General features: G+C 46.1%; 1 protein-coding gene across 1 annotated transcript; it reads left to right on the forward strand.

Annotated features, from left to right (window-relative positions):
* Nucleotides 1-5,227: 5,227 nt before the first annotated feature.
* On the forward strand, nucleotides 5,228-8,222 carry LOC146653426 (uncharacterized). Its single transcript, XM_085380606.1, has 2 exons — nucleotides 5,228-5,597; nucleotides 5,648-8,222. Exons 1-2 carry the CDS (start codon nucleotides 5,228-5,230, stop codon nucleotides 6,553-6,555), a joined length of 1,278 nt encoding a protein of 425 aa, XP_085236732.1. The 3' UTR covers nucleotides 6,556-8,222.
* Nucleotides 8,223-12,532: the final 4,310 nt, after the last annotated feature.

A 12,532-nucleotide genomic window follows, 5' to 3' on the forward strand; every position in this document is an offset into this window, starting at 1 on the left:
CATCTGTCCATCTCAATCACTCTCTCAAAATGTCTATGAATAAAACATGGACTCTATTCTACCAAGAAATGAGTGATGAGCGGTCACGATCTAATGTTAAAGGTCACGGGCCTGCATCTGTTCCTATTGGCTGAACCTCCTCTCACGAGCACATGTGTGGGATCAATACTGATAGCAAACATAGCTGGTATCATGGTGACAATTATAGGTTTAGAGATTGAGGAGTCTCACATTCAACAGGCTGTCCAGATGTGTTTGGTCCAACAGCCAGAGCTGGGTGATTTGTTAGAGGCATCAATACAGACAGCTACACTGTAATTTTCATTACTGAAAATCCCGACTGTGGGTTATATCCTACATACAACTATTTAGAACTAAAATGTAGCTAAATACTTGTGTTTTGTTGAATATGTGGGTCAAATAAAACTGTGATAAGACTGTGTGATTACACTTTGGATTTATGTATGCATCAATAACAACAATGCACATCATTACTCAAGCAAACTACTTTAAATTATTGTATTATCATTGTTATTACTATTGTATTTTACTATTAAATTTTTGATTTTTAAATTACAATGGATAAAAGAAGCTTTACTGTTTGTATTACAGTCTACACTATAATATGATTTTTATTAATGTCAAAGCATATTTCATGGCTAGATAGAGAATCTAGGATTGTACCAAAATCCACACATAACAACAAAATACATACTCTATTTTTCAGACTAGAAGTTGTATTAAGCGAAACAAAAAGTGACTGACAGCTTTGAGTTTGAAATTGAGTTTGAGTGTGTGCCATTGTAGACACACAACAACATAATGTTGAAGCACAGTACGTATCAATCCGCGAGGCTCCTGACTACGGTAGCTGTAATATCTCCAACAATCCATCAAGCAGCTTCGTAGCTTACCAAAGTCGTGCTAAAACATTTTGACAGATTTTTGAGCGCCGTGTACCACATAAAATTGGTCCGAGGTCAGTAAGCACAACCAGAACTCATACAAAAGGTGCACTGGATTATAAGGTGCACTGTCGATTTTTGAGAAAATTAAAGGATTTTAAGTGCGCCTTATAGTGCGGAAAATACGTTAATATAAAAGCAAAGTAATCAGTGTTAAATTTCACTTTTACCTGTTTTGAAAAGGTTTGAACACAACAACCTGATGGTTGTGGGAAATATTTTTAAAAGTAAATAATTTTGATCATATGGTTTACTGTACCTCACCTTTGTGCGTGAATGGCTGCGCATTTAAACCTACAAACAACAAAATAACTTATTCTGTCCTCAGTTAATGCAGGCTAAATTGAGAAAGGCCTGGATTTGACTAGTGATGTTCAATTTCATGGCACATGTCACACCTGAGATTGCATTTAAAGTGACATTGTATAAGATGACCCTCTAGCATTTTTAAGCAGTAGCAGAGTTGGCAGCATGTTTGCATGACCAGTATCTTTGCAGCGTGAACCTGAAGAGATGAACAGGGAAGAAATAACCATTCTCACTTCAGAGATATATTAAGGTCATTGGATCCTAATTGTTCTGCATGCTAATATTATTAGATTTGTTATTAGGCATGATGGATACCAACAGACAAATGTTCTTTCTTTTTCAAGCCCAGAAAGAGAAATCACAGGTCAGTGTTTGTGGCTGTTTCTTGTTTGCTTTGAGATCGCAAATCATTTTTGGCATGTTTAACAACATGGGTTATGCTAGCAGTGTTGCTACTACACAAAGCAATATGCTACGTAGCATGCTAAGGTCATAAAAATAGTAAGCAGGCAGGTTATGATACAGATAGGAATAGACCGCCACATGGCTGTCTCTTTTGAAGCCTTTCAAATTGTGAAGCTCTCTCTATTAAAAACTCTAGATTTCTCTCATCTTTTATAACGCTCCCTCCTGGCCATCTTTACGTCCTCTGCTAAGTGTTTTTGACGGTTGCAAGCTAACAAAGGCTGTCCACTGGTGTCTCTGGAGGGAAATCACCAGCGCTAACAGGTTTTTTTTGCAGATTTTGTGAACACGCGATGATGTACTTCTTCTCCTCTCAAATCAAATTGGATTTAGTGTCGTAAAATTTCTGCCAAACTGGTGTATCAGCAACATTTAAACGCTTGCAAGTTAATACTCAGAATATTTAATATTGCTAATTATATCATTAAATATATAAACTGATGCCTCTTAAAACTATACTTTTGTGTGAATGGTTACAACTGAGGGTAGCACAGTGGTGCAGTAGTCTCTCAATAAGAAGATTCATGTTCTCCCTGTGCCTGCATGGATGCTCTGTCTTCCTCCAAAAACATGCAGAGGTATCTTCAAACCACCTCAGATCACTTAAAATACGGTAGAAACTTACACATTTTCCAGTACTGTTCGACTGTATGGAGGGGATGTACTGTATATGCTGAGGAAAATATACAAAATGCTATTTTAGAAAACAAAATAATGTCATTATTCATAAAATGAAAATATGAGTTTCTATTTGATTTGTTTTCTATTAAAAATGTGCTCAAACAGTACCGGCTGGTGAGCAGTAACACACATAAATAAGTAGCTCGTGATGCAATATGGTACAATTATAACACAAACTGAAACACACTGGGCATATTATTAAAGATACAGGTATAAACCCTCATCATGTTTATTTTCTTTGCATTGTACTGTGTGCTGACCACATTAAATTAAAACACAGTGTTGTTACAGTAAGGTTTGTGACTGTGTGTTTGGAGGTTTACCTTCACAGACTTATTCTCATCCACCTACTGTAGTTTCTGCCTTCAAGATTCTGTGTATGTGTTTAAGGCGCATTCTCACCACTACTAACCTTTTACTTAAAAATATGAATGTGGGGGAATGAGTGACTCAACGCGTAATCCACTTTGCTCTTCATGGTGGAGACCGTCAGGATTTCTTACTCTACAACACTAAATAAATACTGTGGGAGTTAAAGAGGTTTAATAGGATTTCAGCCCGCAAATGACAAACACCGCTGTCAGACAGAGTTAGCTCTCAGTTGTCTATTTCCACATCCAACAGACACAAAGTAACATTACTGTAGCACTTATTTAGAGGGGCGTTCCTGGCCAAGTGACAAACTATTTTTCTTTGTAAACAGTTTATACAGTTGTTCTATAAGAGCATTTTTACTGAAATATAGTTACTGTGCTGTGACTAGCCGCATAAAATAATGAACAAAAATGTGCTAAAATGAGTTGGAACTCTTCCTCTGGGTTAAGCCAGTGGATACAAGACTAAAGTTTGGCCATCCTACACAACTAATGGCAAATCCTATTATGGAGCTCTCTACATATTTACACGTTAGTTTTTGTGCAGTTTTTGCTCAGACACATTTCTCCAGACACATTTTAACAGCAAAACTGTAACAGTCCGAGGTCTTTGACCCAGCTGTTTTTTCTGGACTTTTCTCAAGTATATTTTTGTTTATTAAGTTCAGTGTTTCACTTCTGTTTCTAAGTTTGTTATTTATATTTTTTGGTTTCTTGTTTGATTATGTTCTTTGTGTCTCAGTATTTGTTTACCTTCTGTCGCCCCAGTCGTGTCCTCGTGTCTCTCTGGTCTCCATTTCCTGTCTGCATGATGTTCAGTTTTCCTCTGTCAGGTCAGTTACTTTCTTTTTAGTGATGTGTCGTTCACGAACGAAACGGCTCTTGGAGCCGAGTCTTTGACGTGAACGACGCAAGCCGGCTCATGTTTTTTTTTCTTTTTTTCTTTCTCTCACCCTCTCGCTCTCGTACTTTTTTCCGCTTCACTCCGCACACGAGCCTTGTGCTTTGCGCTGGGAAGAGATCGGGGAGGGGCGGTAGTTACACTCGCAGTAGCACAGGAACAGAGCGGGAGGGAGAGAGAAAGAGAGCAGGGACAACAATGTCACATTAGAAAGGTATCCGGTTGTTCAGTGATGACGCGACGAATCCTACTTCCGGGTCTAAAGTAGTCTGCGTTTAATATGGCTTTTATGTTGTTAACATGTTTAATGCTATGTATTTTCTTCTATTTGATCTCAAAAAGCTCCTAAAACAGTCAGTGATCCCTGTTGACCTCCCTCGGCTTTTATTACTGCTAATCATTTATTTAAGCTCAGTTTTTAAAACCTTAGGATGTAACTACAGCCCAGCCCATGCAGCAGTATATGAATGACTAACTTTGTATTGTGGATGAATTATCTCAGTTGTTCTCCTGGCTGAAGTTTGGTCCTTTTACAGCATCCTGCCATGCGATTACATTTGTTTCTGACCACCGAGAACACTCACGTTAACTTTTATTGAGTGGAAAAAAAGTTAGCTTGTTTATATTATGCTAACATAGCTATGTCGCTAGCGGTCACGTAGCACATCATTATATACCAGCTAGCCAAACTTCAGTAACCCTACAAACGTCACTGCTGTTTAGTTTTCTGCCTTCATTTATGCTGGAAGTGATAAGAAAGCTGTATGTTTTAATTTGTTTCCAAAACCCCGCAGTCAGGACATTCTATATTGTATTTAGATAGAAGCTAGTGAGCTAACTCCCTGCTAACTTCTAACTCCGTTAAATGTCATAAATTCCGTTTTCATGGATGCCTGGATGTTAAACTCAATTGTTACACCTGGTAGAGCAGAACGCTGATCATTTTATTAAAGATGAAAGACTTTAGACAGTTTTTCAACTCTCAGTAATGCCACAGTGATCGTTTGATATATGGACCTGCAGCGGAGTTTAGACCCAGACACGGCTAGTGACGTCAGACTGAACAACCGGATAGTAATCATCCACAACTATTTTCAGTTGCGGATGATAAAGGATTCAGAAAGTTTATTCATGCAGGCCCATATGACAGAGAATGTGCATCTTCTTTTTGTTTTCATATTTAAATTTATATTTAATTGCTTTGTGGTTTGCAGTGTTTTGTGTTGTTTCACTTTAAATTAGTTTAAAAAGAAAAAGCTGAAAATTTAAATAGTAAAAAGTTGAACTGTGAATAGTTGGTTTTTGTATTATATGATTTATTTCTTACATTTTATGTGAAGCGAATAAATAAAAGTGTGGCAGACCACCAGGTGGCTCCACACACACCCAAGTTGAACGGAAGTGTTGGGGTGGAGATTTTGGCGCTCACTATATGTGAAGTTCGGAGAGTCAGTTAATAAAGTTGGAGTGAGACACAGAGACTTCTCCTGTCGTTATTACATACCTCCACATTGGTGACCCCTGTAGCGAACATGCTAAGGCTCGACGACGAAGCCAGCTCCGGCCTGGAAGCATCGGCTGCCGCCGGACTTTCACCTCCGCCGATGGCTGCGTTTGCTGTGGCGCTTAAATTGCCGGATTTTTGGCTTCACGATCCTCCTTCATGGTTCGTGCACGTAGAAGCTCAGTTTGCTCTTCGTGGAGTTTCAGCCGACGATACTAAATACCACCATGTGGTGGCCTCACTTGACCCGCTGTCAACCCGCCGCGTGATGACTCTCCTCCGGGACCCCCCAGCCCAAGGCAAGTACGCCGCCCTCAAGGCGCTGCTGCTGCGGCGTTACTCCCTCTCTGATGCTGAGCGGGCCGAGAAACTCCTTTCCCTCGCGGGCCTGGGCGACGGCACCGCTCTCGAGCTCATGGAGAGCATGCTGTCCTTGCTGGGCGCAGATGACGGAGGATTTCTCTTCACCCACCTCTTTCTCCGACAGCTGCCGGCTCCAGTGCGCGCTGGCCTTGCCAACTCCCCGCTATTGGCCACGAAGGATTACCGCTCCCTTGCGGAAGAGGCGGATCGCATCCTCCTGGCTACCAGGACTTTCGGCGTCCAGGCGATTGTTCAGGACTCACCAGCGTTTTCCCCCGCCCCCTCACCGATGCTCCAGGGGCCCTCCGACTCGTCCACAGTGGCCGGAATCGCTGCACGGCGGCACCGCGGAAAGGGGCTTTGTTTTTATCACCAGTGTTTTGGAACGAAGGCACGGCGCTGTCTCCCGCCTTGCAGTTTCCAGACCCAGGGAAACGGGCATGTCAGCGCTCTGTAGCAGCCGCGACCGCTGGCAACAAGGAAAGGCTGCTTTTCTTAGAGGACTCACGCTCGGGGAGGCGTTTCCTGGTGGACTCCGGCTCACAGAAGAGCCTTCTTCCCCCGGCTGGCTCGGACAGGCTAGCTGAGGGCTGCGGGCCATTGCTAACAGCGGCTAATGGCTCTCCCATCAAAACCTTCGGTGAAAGGTTGGTGACTGTTTGCTTTCACGACCGTGACTTTCAGTGGAACTTTGTTGTTGCTGCTAGCTCTGTGCCTATAATAGGCGCTGATTTTCTTTGTGCTCACGGACTGCTGGTTGATGTTGCTAACAGACGTTTAATTGATGCTGTGTCATTTTCCTCATTACCCTGTTTGACTCGGGGTGCTCAGCCCGTGGTGCATGCTAACTCAGTAGATTCGGGTGACGTTTTTCAGTGTTTGCTTTCTGAGTTTCCCTCACTCTCTGTCCCCACTTTCTCGAGCACTGTGACGAAGCATGGGGTGGAGCATTACATAACTACAGTAGGGCCCCCGGTGTTCGCGCGCGTGTAACAAACCTTTTGGGTTATAGCACCACTAGGGGGGGTTGCCCAACTATTGTAGTAGCTGTGGGGGTCTCCTAGTGGGTGTGTGAGTTGTTAGCGGCAGCCATTTCATGCTGCTCATGTTCCATGCTCCAAGAAAGCACCTTACTTACTGTTGTGACAAGCTGGCACTGGTGGTACCAATCCCCGCGCATGTAGGTTCGGACGAGTACAGCCGAGGAGACCTGGCTTATAAAGTGTAATGTTGCTGACGGCGAATAAAGGTCTGTTATTGGATTTAACCGACTGGTTCCGTGTTATCCGGCTAACCTCCACACCACATGCCCGCTGGACCGGCTAGCCGCTCCTTCCTCGCCAGACTGCTGTTACAAAGTGGCGCCCGAACATTGTTCTCTGGATCTTCATCGTCATCCGGACCGACAGACGGTGGGCTCGGATGTTTTTCCCGTGTTTTTCAACGATCGACACTTCGGCAGAGGTGGCGTGTTTTTTTTTCTCTTCGTCTGGCTGTATTTGCCGGGCCAATAGAACCCCGTGAAGGAGCCGACTCCCCGCGATTTCAGCGATATTTGCAGGCACGGAAGAGCGCCGACCCATCGCTTGAGACGCTCGCCTGCCGAGGGAGAGTACTCCGTGAGTAACTGTACGGTCCGTCGGACCGCCAACTCAGTGCTGTTGGACCGTTACGACATCGGCGGCGCTAAAGCTAAGGCTAATGCTGCAGTGACTTTGACTCAGTGTTTATTCAGAAGGACGTGTTGTTTTGTGTCAAGCATTGAAGCATCAGAGTGTGCATGGACGCTCTCGGTCTGACTGATATATGCGCTTAGGTACTGTGTGTGAACGCTCTTTTCACTTCGCCATAACTTTTGTGGGAGCGAGTTGTTTCCACACTTTTAAAATGGCGTCCCACGCAGACACGAGGAGTGAGGAAGATGGCTGCGACCCGGATGCTGAGGCGCCTGGCCTGACAAAGTACATCATCCCTCACTCTACACCTCTTTACCTCAACCTTGAAGTGGTAAACTTGAAAGGGGAGGTCAAGAAGCCACGAGTTTGCTTACAGGCTTCGCTGGAGCGGCAGAAGAGCCTGCTGAAGTGTTTGGATCAGGGAGCTACGGGAGAGCCGGGAGAGCGGCCATCTCCCCAACGAACCCCGCCGGTGCCCCGTAATGACCGCTGGTTGGACGGGTACCAGGTGGACTAACTGTTATCATACGGACAATCTTGAGGTTGACTAAGGGTTGGTTTCATGCAAGATGTACATGCTGTAATTGTTCTGTTCATAAGGGGTGATTACTTGTTCTGTTCCACTGAGCCCTGGTAATCGTGGCCCGTGAGAGCCTTTGTTTGGTTTTCTGTTATACTGATTTGAGTGACCGGTTGTGTTGTATGTCTGACTGTTTCCCTTGTCTATGACCATCTCTGGAAGATGGATTGGCAGTAATACTGCATGTTCTATATTGTTTGCTTCAAGCGCTAATTTTGTTTATTGACTGTACCAATGCTATAAGGTAAGGGTGTCTAACAATTCCTCCACAACCTGCTTAGTACCTAATGTAACTATGTATAGTGAAGAAGGGTAGCGGGAGGAGGGTCACCTGGGTCCGGCTGAGGACAGCCTGCGAATTGCCGGGGGGGTGATGTAACAAACCTTTTGGGTTATAGCACCACTAGGGGGGGTTGCCCAACTATTGTAGTAGCTGTGGGGGTCTCCTAGTGGGTGTGTGAGTTGTTAGCGGCAGCCATTTCATGCTGCTCATGTTCCATGCTCCAAGAAAGCACCTTACTTACTGTTGTGACAAGCTGGCGCTGGTGGTACCAATCCCCGCGCATGTAGGTTCGGACGAGTACAGCCGAGGAGACCTGGCTTATAAAGTGTAATGTTGCTGACGGCGAATAAAGGTCTGTTATTGGATTTAACCGACTGGTTCCGTGTTATCCGGCTAACCTCCACACCACATGCCCGCTGGACCGGCTAGCCGCTCCTTCCTCGCCAGACTGCTGTTACACGCGCGCCGCCTCGTCCCTGCCAAACTGGCTGTCGCTCGGGAAGAATTTGCCACCATGGAGCGTCTGGGCATCATGCAGCGTTCGAACAGTGCCTGGGCTTCTCCGTTGCACATGGTGCCTAAATCTGATGGTCGGTGGCGACCTTGTGGGGATTTCCGCCGTCTTAATAATGTCACAGAGAACGATCGTTATCCCATTCCCCACATCCAAGATTTTTCCGCCCATCTTGCGGGGACCTCGGTTTTTTCGAAGATCGATTTGGTACGGGGATATCACCAGGTTCCCGTGCGCGCGGAGGATGTCCCCAAAACCGCCGTAATTACACCTTTCGGCCTTTTCGAGTTTCTGCGCATGCCGTTTGGCCTGAAAGGTGCCGCCCAAACCTTCCAGCGGTTGATGGACTCGGTCTTGCGCGGGCTGCCCTTTGTTTTTGTATATCTTGATGATATACTGGTGGCCAGCAGCTCGAAGGAGCAGCACATGTTCCATCTGCGGCAGGTTTTTCAGCGTTTGGCGGAGCATGGACTGATTATTAATCCGTCTAAATGCCAGTTTGGGTTGCCCGTTCTCGATTTTCTTGGGCACCGTATTTCCGCCGAGGGCACGGTTCCGTTGCCTGACAAAGTCCGAGCTGTTTCGGAATTTCCGCGTCCCACGAATGTTAAGGCGCTGCAGGAATTTTTGGGGATGGTGAATTTTTACAACCGTTTTCTCCCCAGAGCGGCACATCTGCTGAAGCCCCTTTATGGGGCGTTAAAAGGTAAGAAAGCTAATGACTCCGTTGACTGGTTTCCGGAAAGCATCCAAGCGTTTTCTGATGCTAAGTCAGCGTTAGCTAATGCTGCCCTTCTGGCCCACCCATCCCCCTCAGCGCCGATTGCGTTGACCACCGATGCGTCGGACATAGTGAATCTCCGGTGTCTGGCAACCGCTCGCCTTTTTCAGCCGTACGCTACGTGACAGCGAACGCAATTACAGCGTTTTTGACAGGGAGCTACTGGCGCTCCACCTGGCGACTCGTCATTTCCGGTTTTTTCTCGAGGGTCGTCACTTTACCGCATACGTGGACCACAAACCCTTGACGTTTGCCATGTCCAAGGTTTCTGATCCATGGAGTGCACGCCAGCAGCGCCAGTTGGCAGCCATTTCTGAGTTTACCATGGACATTCGGCACGTGGCTGGTAAATCCAATCATGTGGCTGACTGTTTGTCCCGTGCGCTGGTTTCTCCCGTCTTTCTCGGCATAGACTACTCCACCATGGCTGCCGATCAGAGCGGTGACCCGGACATCCTCGCGCTTAAATCCACCCAGACGGGCCTTGTACTAGAGGACAGACCCGTGCAGGACGGTGGTCCCCTCCTCGTCTGTGACGTTTCCACCGGCCGCCCTCGCCCAGTGGTTCCCGCTTCCTGGCGTCGTCAAGTTTTTGACTCGGTACATTCTCTCTCTCATCCAGGGGTCCGGGCCTCTGTTAAACTGGTCAGCTCTAAATTTGTTTGGCCAGGCCTTCGCAAATCTGTTAAGGAATGGGCGTCGGCGTGCATTCCCTGCCAGCGTGCGAAGGTTCATAAACACACCAAGGCGCCCCTGGAGCCGTTCTTCATACCCGGCAAACGTTTCGATCATGTGCATGTCGATCTGGTGGGTCCTCTGCCGCAGTCACAAGGTTTTACGCACCTTTTGACTGTTGTTGACCGGACCACCAGGTGGCCGGAGGCGGTCCCCCTGGTGTCCACTACCGCAGCAGTGGTGGCCAAGGCGTTTTTGTCAAGCTGGGTCTCGCGTTTCGGCCCACCCGCGGACATTACGTCAGACAGAGGCCCCCAGTTCATATCCGAGCTTTGGACAGAGGCCCCCAGTTCATATCCGAGCTTTGGTTGGCCATGGCTGATGGACTGGGGGCTAAAGTCCACCGCACAACCGCATACAACCCGCAAGCTAATGGGATGTGTGAACGGTTCCACCGGTCGCTTAAGGCTGCTTTTCGCGCCTCCTTAAAGGATGGCAATTGGGTTGACCGCCTCCCGTGGGTTTTACTTGGGCTGCGCTCTGCGGTTAAGGAGGATCTCGGCGCTTCCCCAGCTGAGCTAGTGTTTGGTCAGCCCCTCCGCGTGCCTGGAGAATTCTTGCCCGAAAATCCTCCTCCCTGCTTTGATCCATCAGTGCTATCTCTCAACCCGCTTTTGCACTCGCTTCGGGTTCCTGGTCCTGTGCACCATTGCGTGCCTGACACCTTTGTTCCAAAGACTTTAGAGACTGCTAAGTTTGTTTTTGTCAGGCACGATGCCCACAGGACACCGCTGCGGCCGCTGTATGACGGCCCATTCAGGGTTATTGAACCGGGCCAGAAACATTTTGTTTTGGATTTTGGGGGTCGAAGGGAGACTGTGTGTGTTGACAGACTTAAACCTGCACATGTTCTTCCGGACAGTAATGTAGTGCCGGCCCAGGCCCCTCGCCGTGGCCGCCCTCCTTCGATGGGGTTGACAGACTCTGGTTTTCCCCCCAGGACTACCCCCGGACCACCGGCGTTTGAGCCTCCTCCTGCCTTTCCTGCTCGCCTTCACCAGCCTCGTTCACAGGATGGACCTTCCTCTGCCTGTTCTCTCCCTCCCAGGTTCAGTCGTTCGGGTCGTTTGCTTAGACCCAGGGTCCTGGACTGAATAGAGACCTAACTGTGTTCAGGGGGGGGGGGTATGTGTGGCGGACCACCAGGTGGCTCCACACACACCCAAGTTGAACGGAAGTGTTGAGGTGGAGATTTTGGCGCTCACTATATGTGAAGTTCGGAGAGTCAGTTAAAAAAGTTGGAGTGAGACACAGAGACCTCTCCTGTCGTTATTACATACCTCCACAAAAGTATATTTACGGTGGCCCCTAGAGACAAAGCACGTAAAAACTCCAAAACACGTACGAACTCCTAAGCACGTATAAAAGACAACAGAAGTGCTCCAGGATGCTGGGCGCAGTGTTGAGCTTTTGTTACCTCGTGGCTACACAAGCAAGGAAGTACCAACGACCGGATTTGGTGTGTGGTTGTAACAGGTAAATGAACATATTTTAAATTATTTGAATATATATGAGTGCTTGTGTATAAATACACAAACAATACACACATGCTTTCATGCTTTCAATTGTGTAATTTAAGTGAGCAAGGTAGCTCTGTTATGGAAGTTCAGTTCATGCTAGAAATGTGTTTTGGAGTTTGTACGTGTTTTGTCTCTAGGGGCCACCGCATATATTTATATATAAACATATATAAATAAAACCACTTTTTTTTTTTTTTACATTAGTATTCCTTTTGTGCATAATTTTATATTATTGTTAATAATAAATTAATTAAAGCAACAAAACAACCCGAAGAGCCGGTTGGGAGCCGAAAGATCCGGTTCTCTAAAAAGAACTATTTCTTTTCAGCTGTCCTCCCAGGTATGTATAGAACTCTATGGTCAGGTGATAGGTTGCTTGTGATTGACCCTAGAAGGAGGCTAAAACACAGAGGAGACCGGGCCTTTGCTATTGCTGTGCCCAAACCCTGTCCAACACTTGACATCTTTAAAACCCGTCTGAAAACACATCTTTACTCACGAGCTTTTAATTGTGACAGAGTTTTTGTTTTGCTCTTTGTGTGTCTTTGTTCTTTTTACATTTTTACTATGTACAGCACTTTGGTTCGCCCGTGTTGTTTTTAAATGTGCTTATAAATAAATTGATTGATTTTAGGCCACTTAGTCCTAATTTTCCCTTCTGTGTAAATATTGTTTGCCTCTCCCTCTGTTGTTTTTTGTTACCTTTATACCAGCAAATAAAGCTATGACGTTGAGTGAGACCCATTCTGGGTCCACACCTGTTTCATGACAACAACGAACATTTTAAGTTGTAAATATTTTATGAGTTCTGTCAAGAGTTTCAGTAATTAGTTCAGATATTTTTGTCATAAAAATATCAAAGTGCTGTAGAAAATAGAAAT

Source organism: Rhamphochromis longiceps, linkage group LG14, assembly GCF_057381845.1.
Source record: "Rhamphochromis longiceps isolate RC_006_pf linkage group LG14, R_longiceps_female_GT1.1, whole genome shotgun sequence".
Classification (NCBI taxonomy): domain Eukaryota; kingdom Metazoa; phylum Chordata; class Actinopteri; order Cichliformes; family Cichlidae; genus Rhamphochromis; species Rhamphochromis longiceps.

Coding starts and splice junctions, on each gene's coding strand:
- LOC146653426 (XM_085380606.1), top strand. CDS start 5,228: ATGCTAAGGCTCGACGACGAAGCCAGCTCCGGCCTGGAAGCATCGGCT. Junction 5,598..5,647: donor CCTCGCGGGCCTGGGCGACG/GCACCGCTCTCG, acceptor CTGGGCGCAGAT/GACGGAGGATTTCTCTTCAC.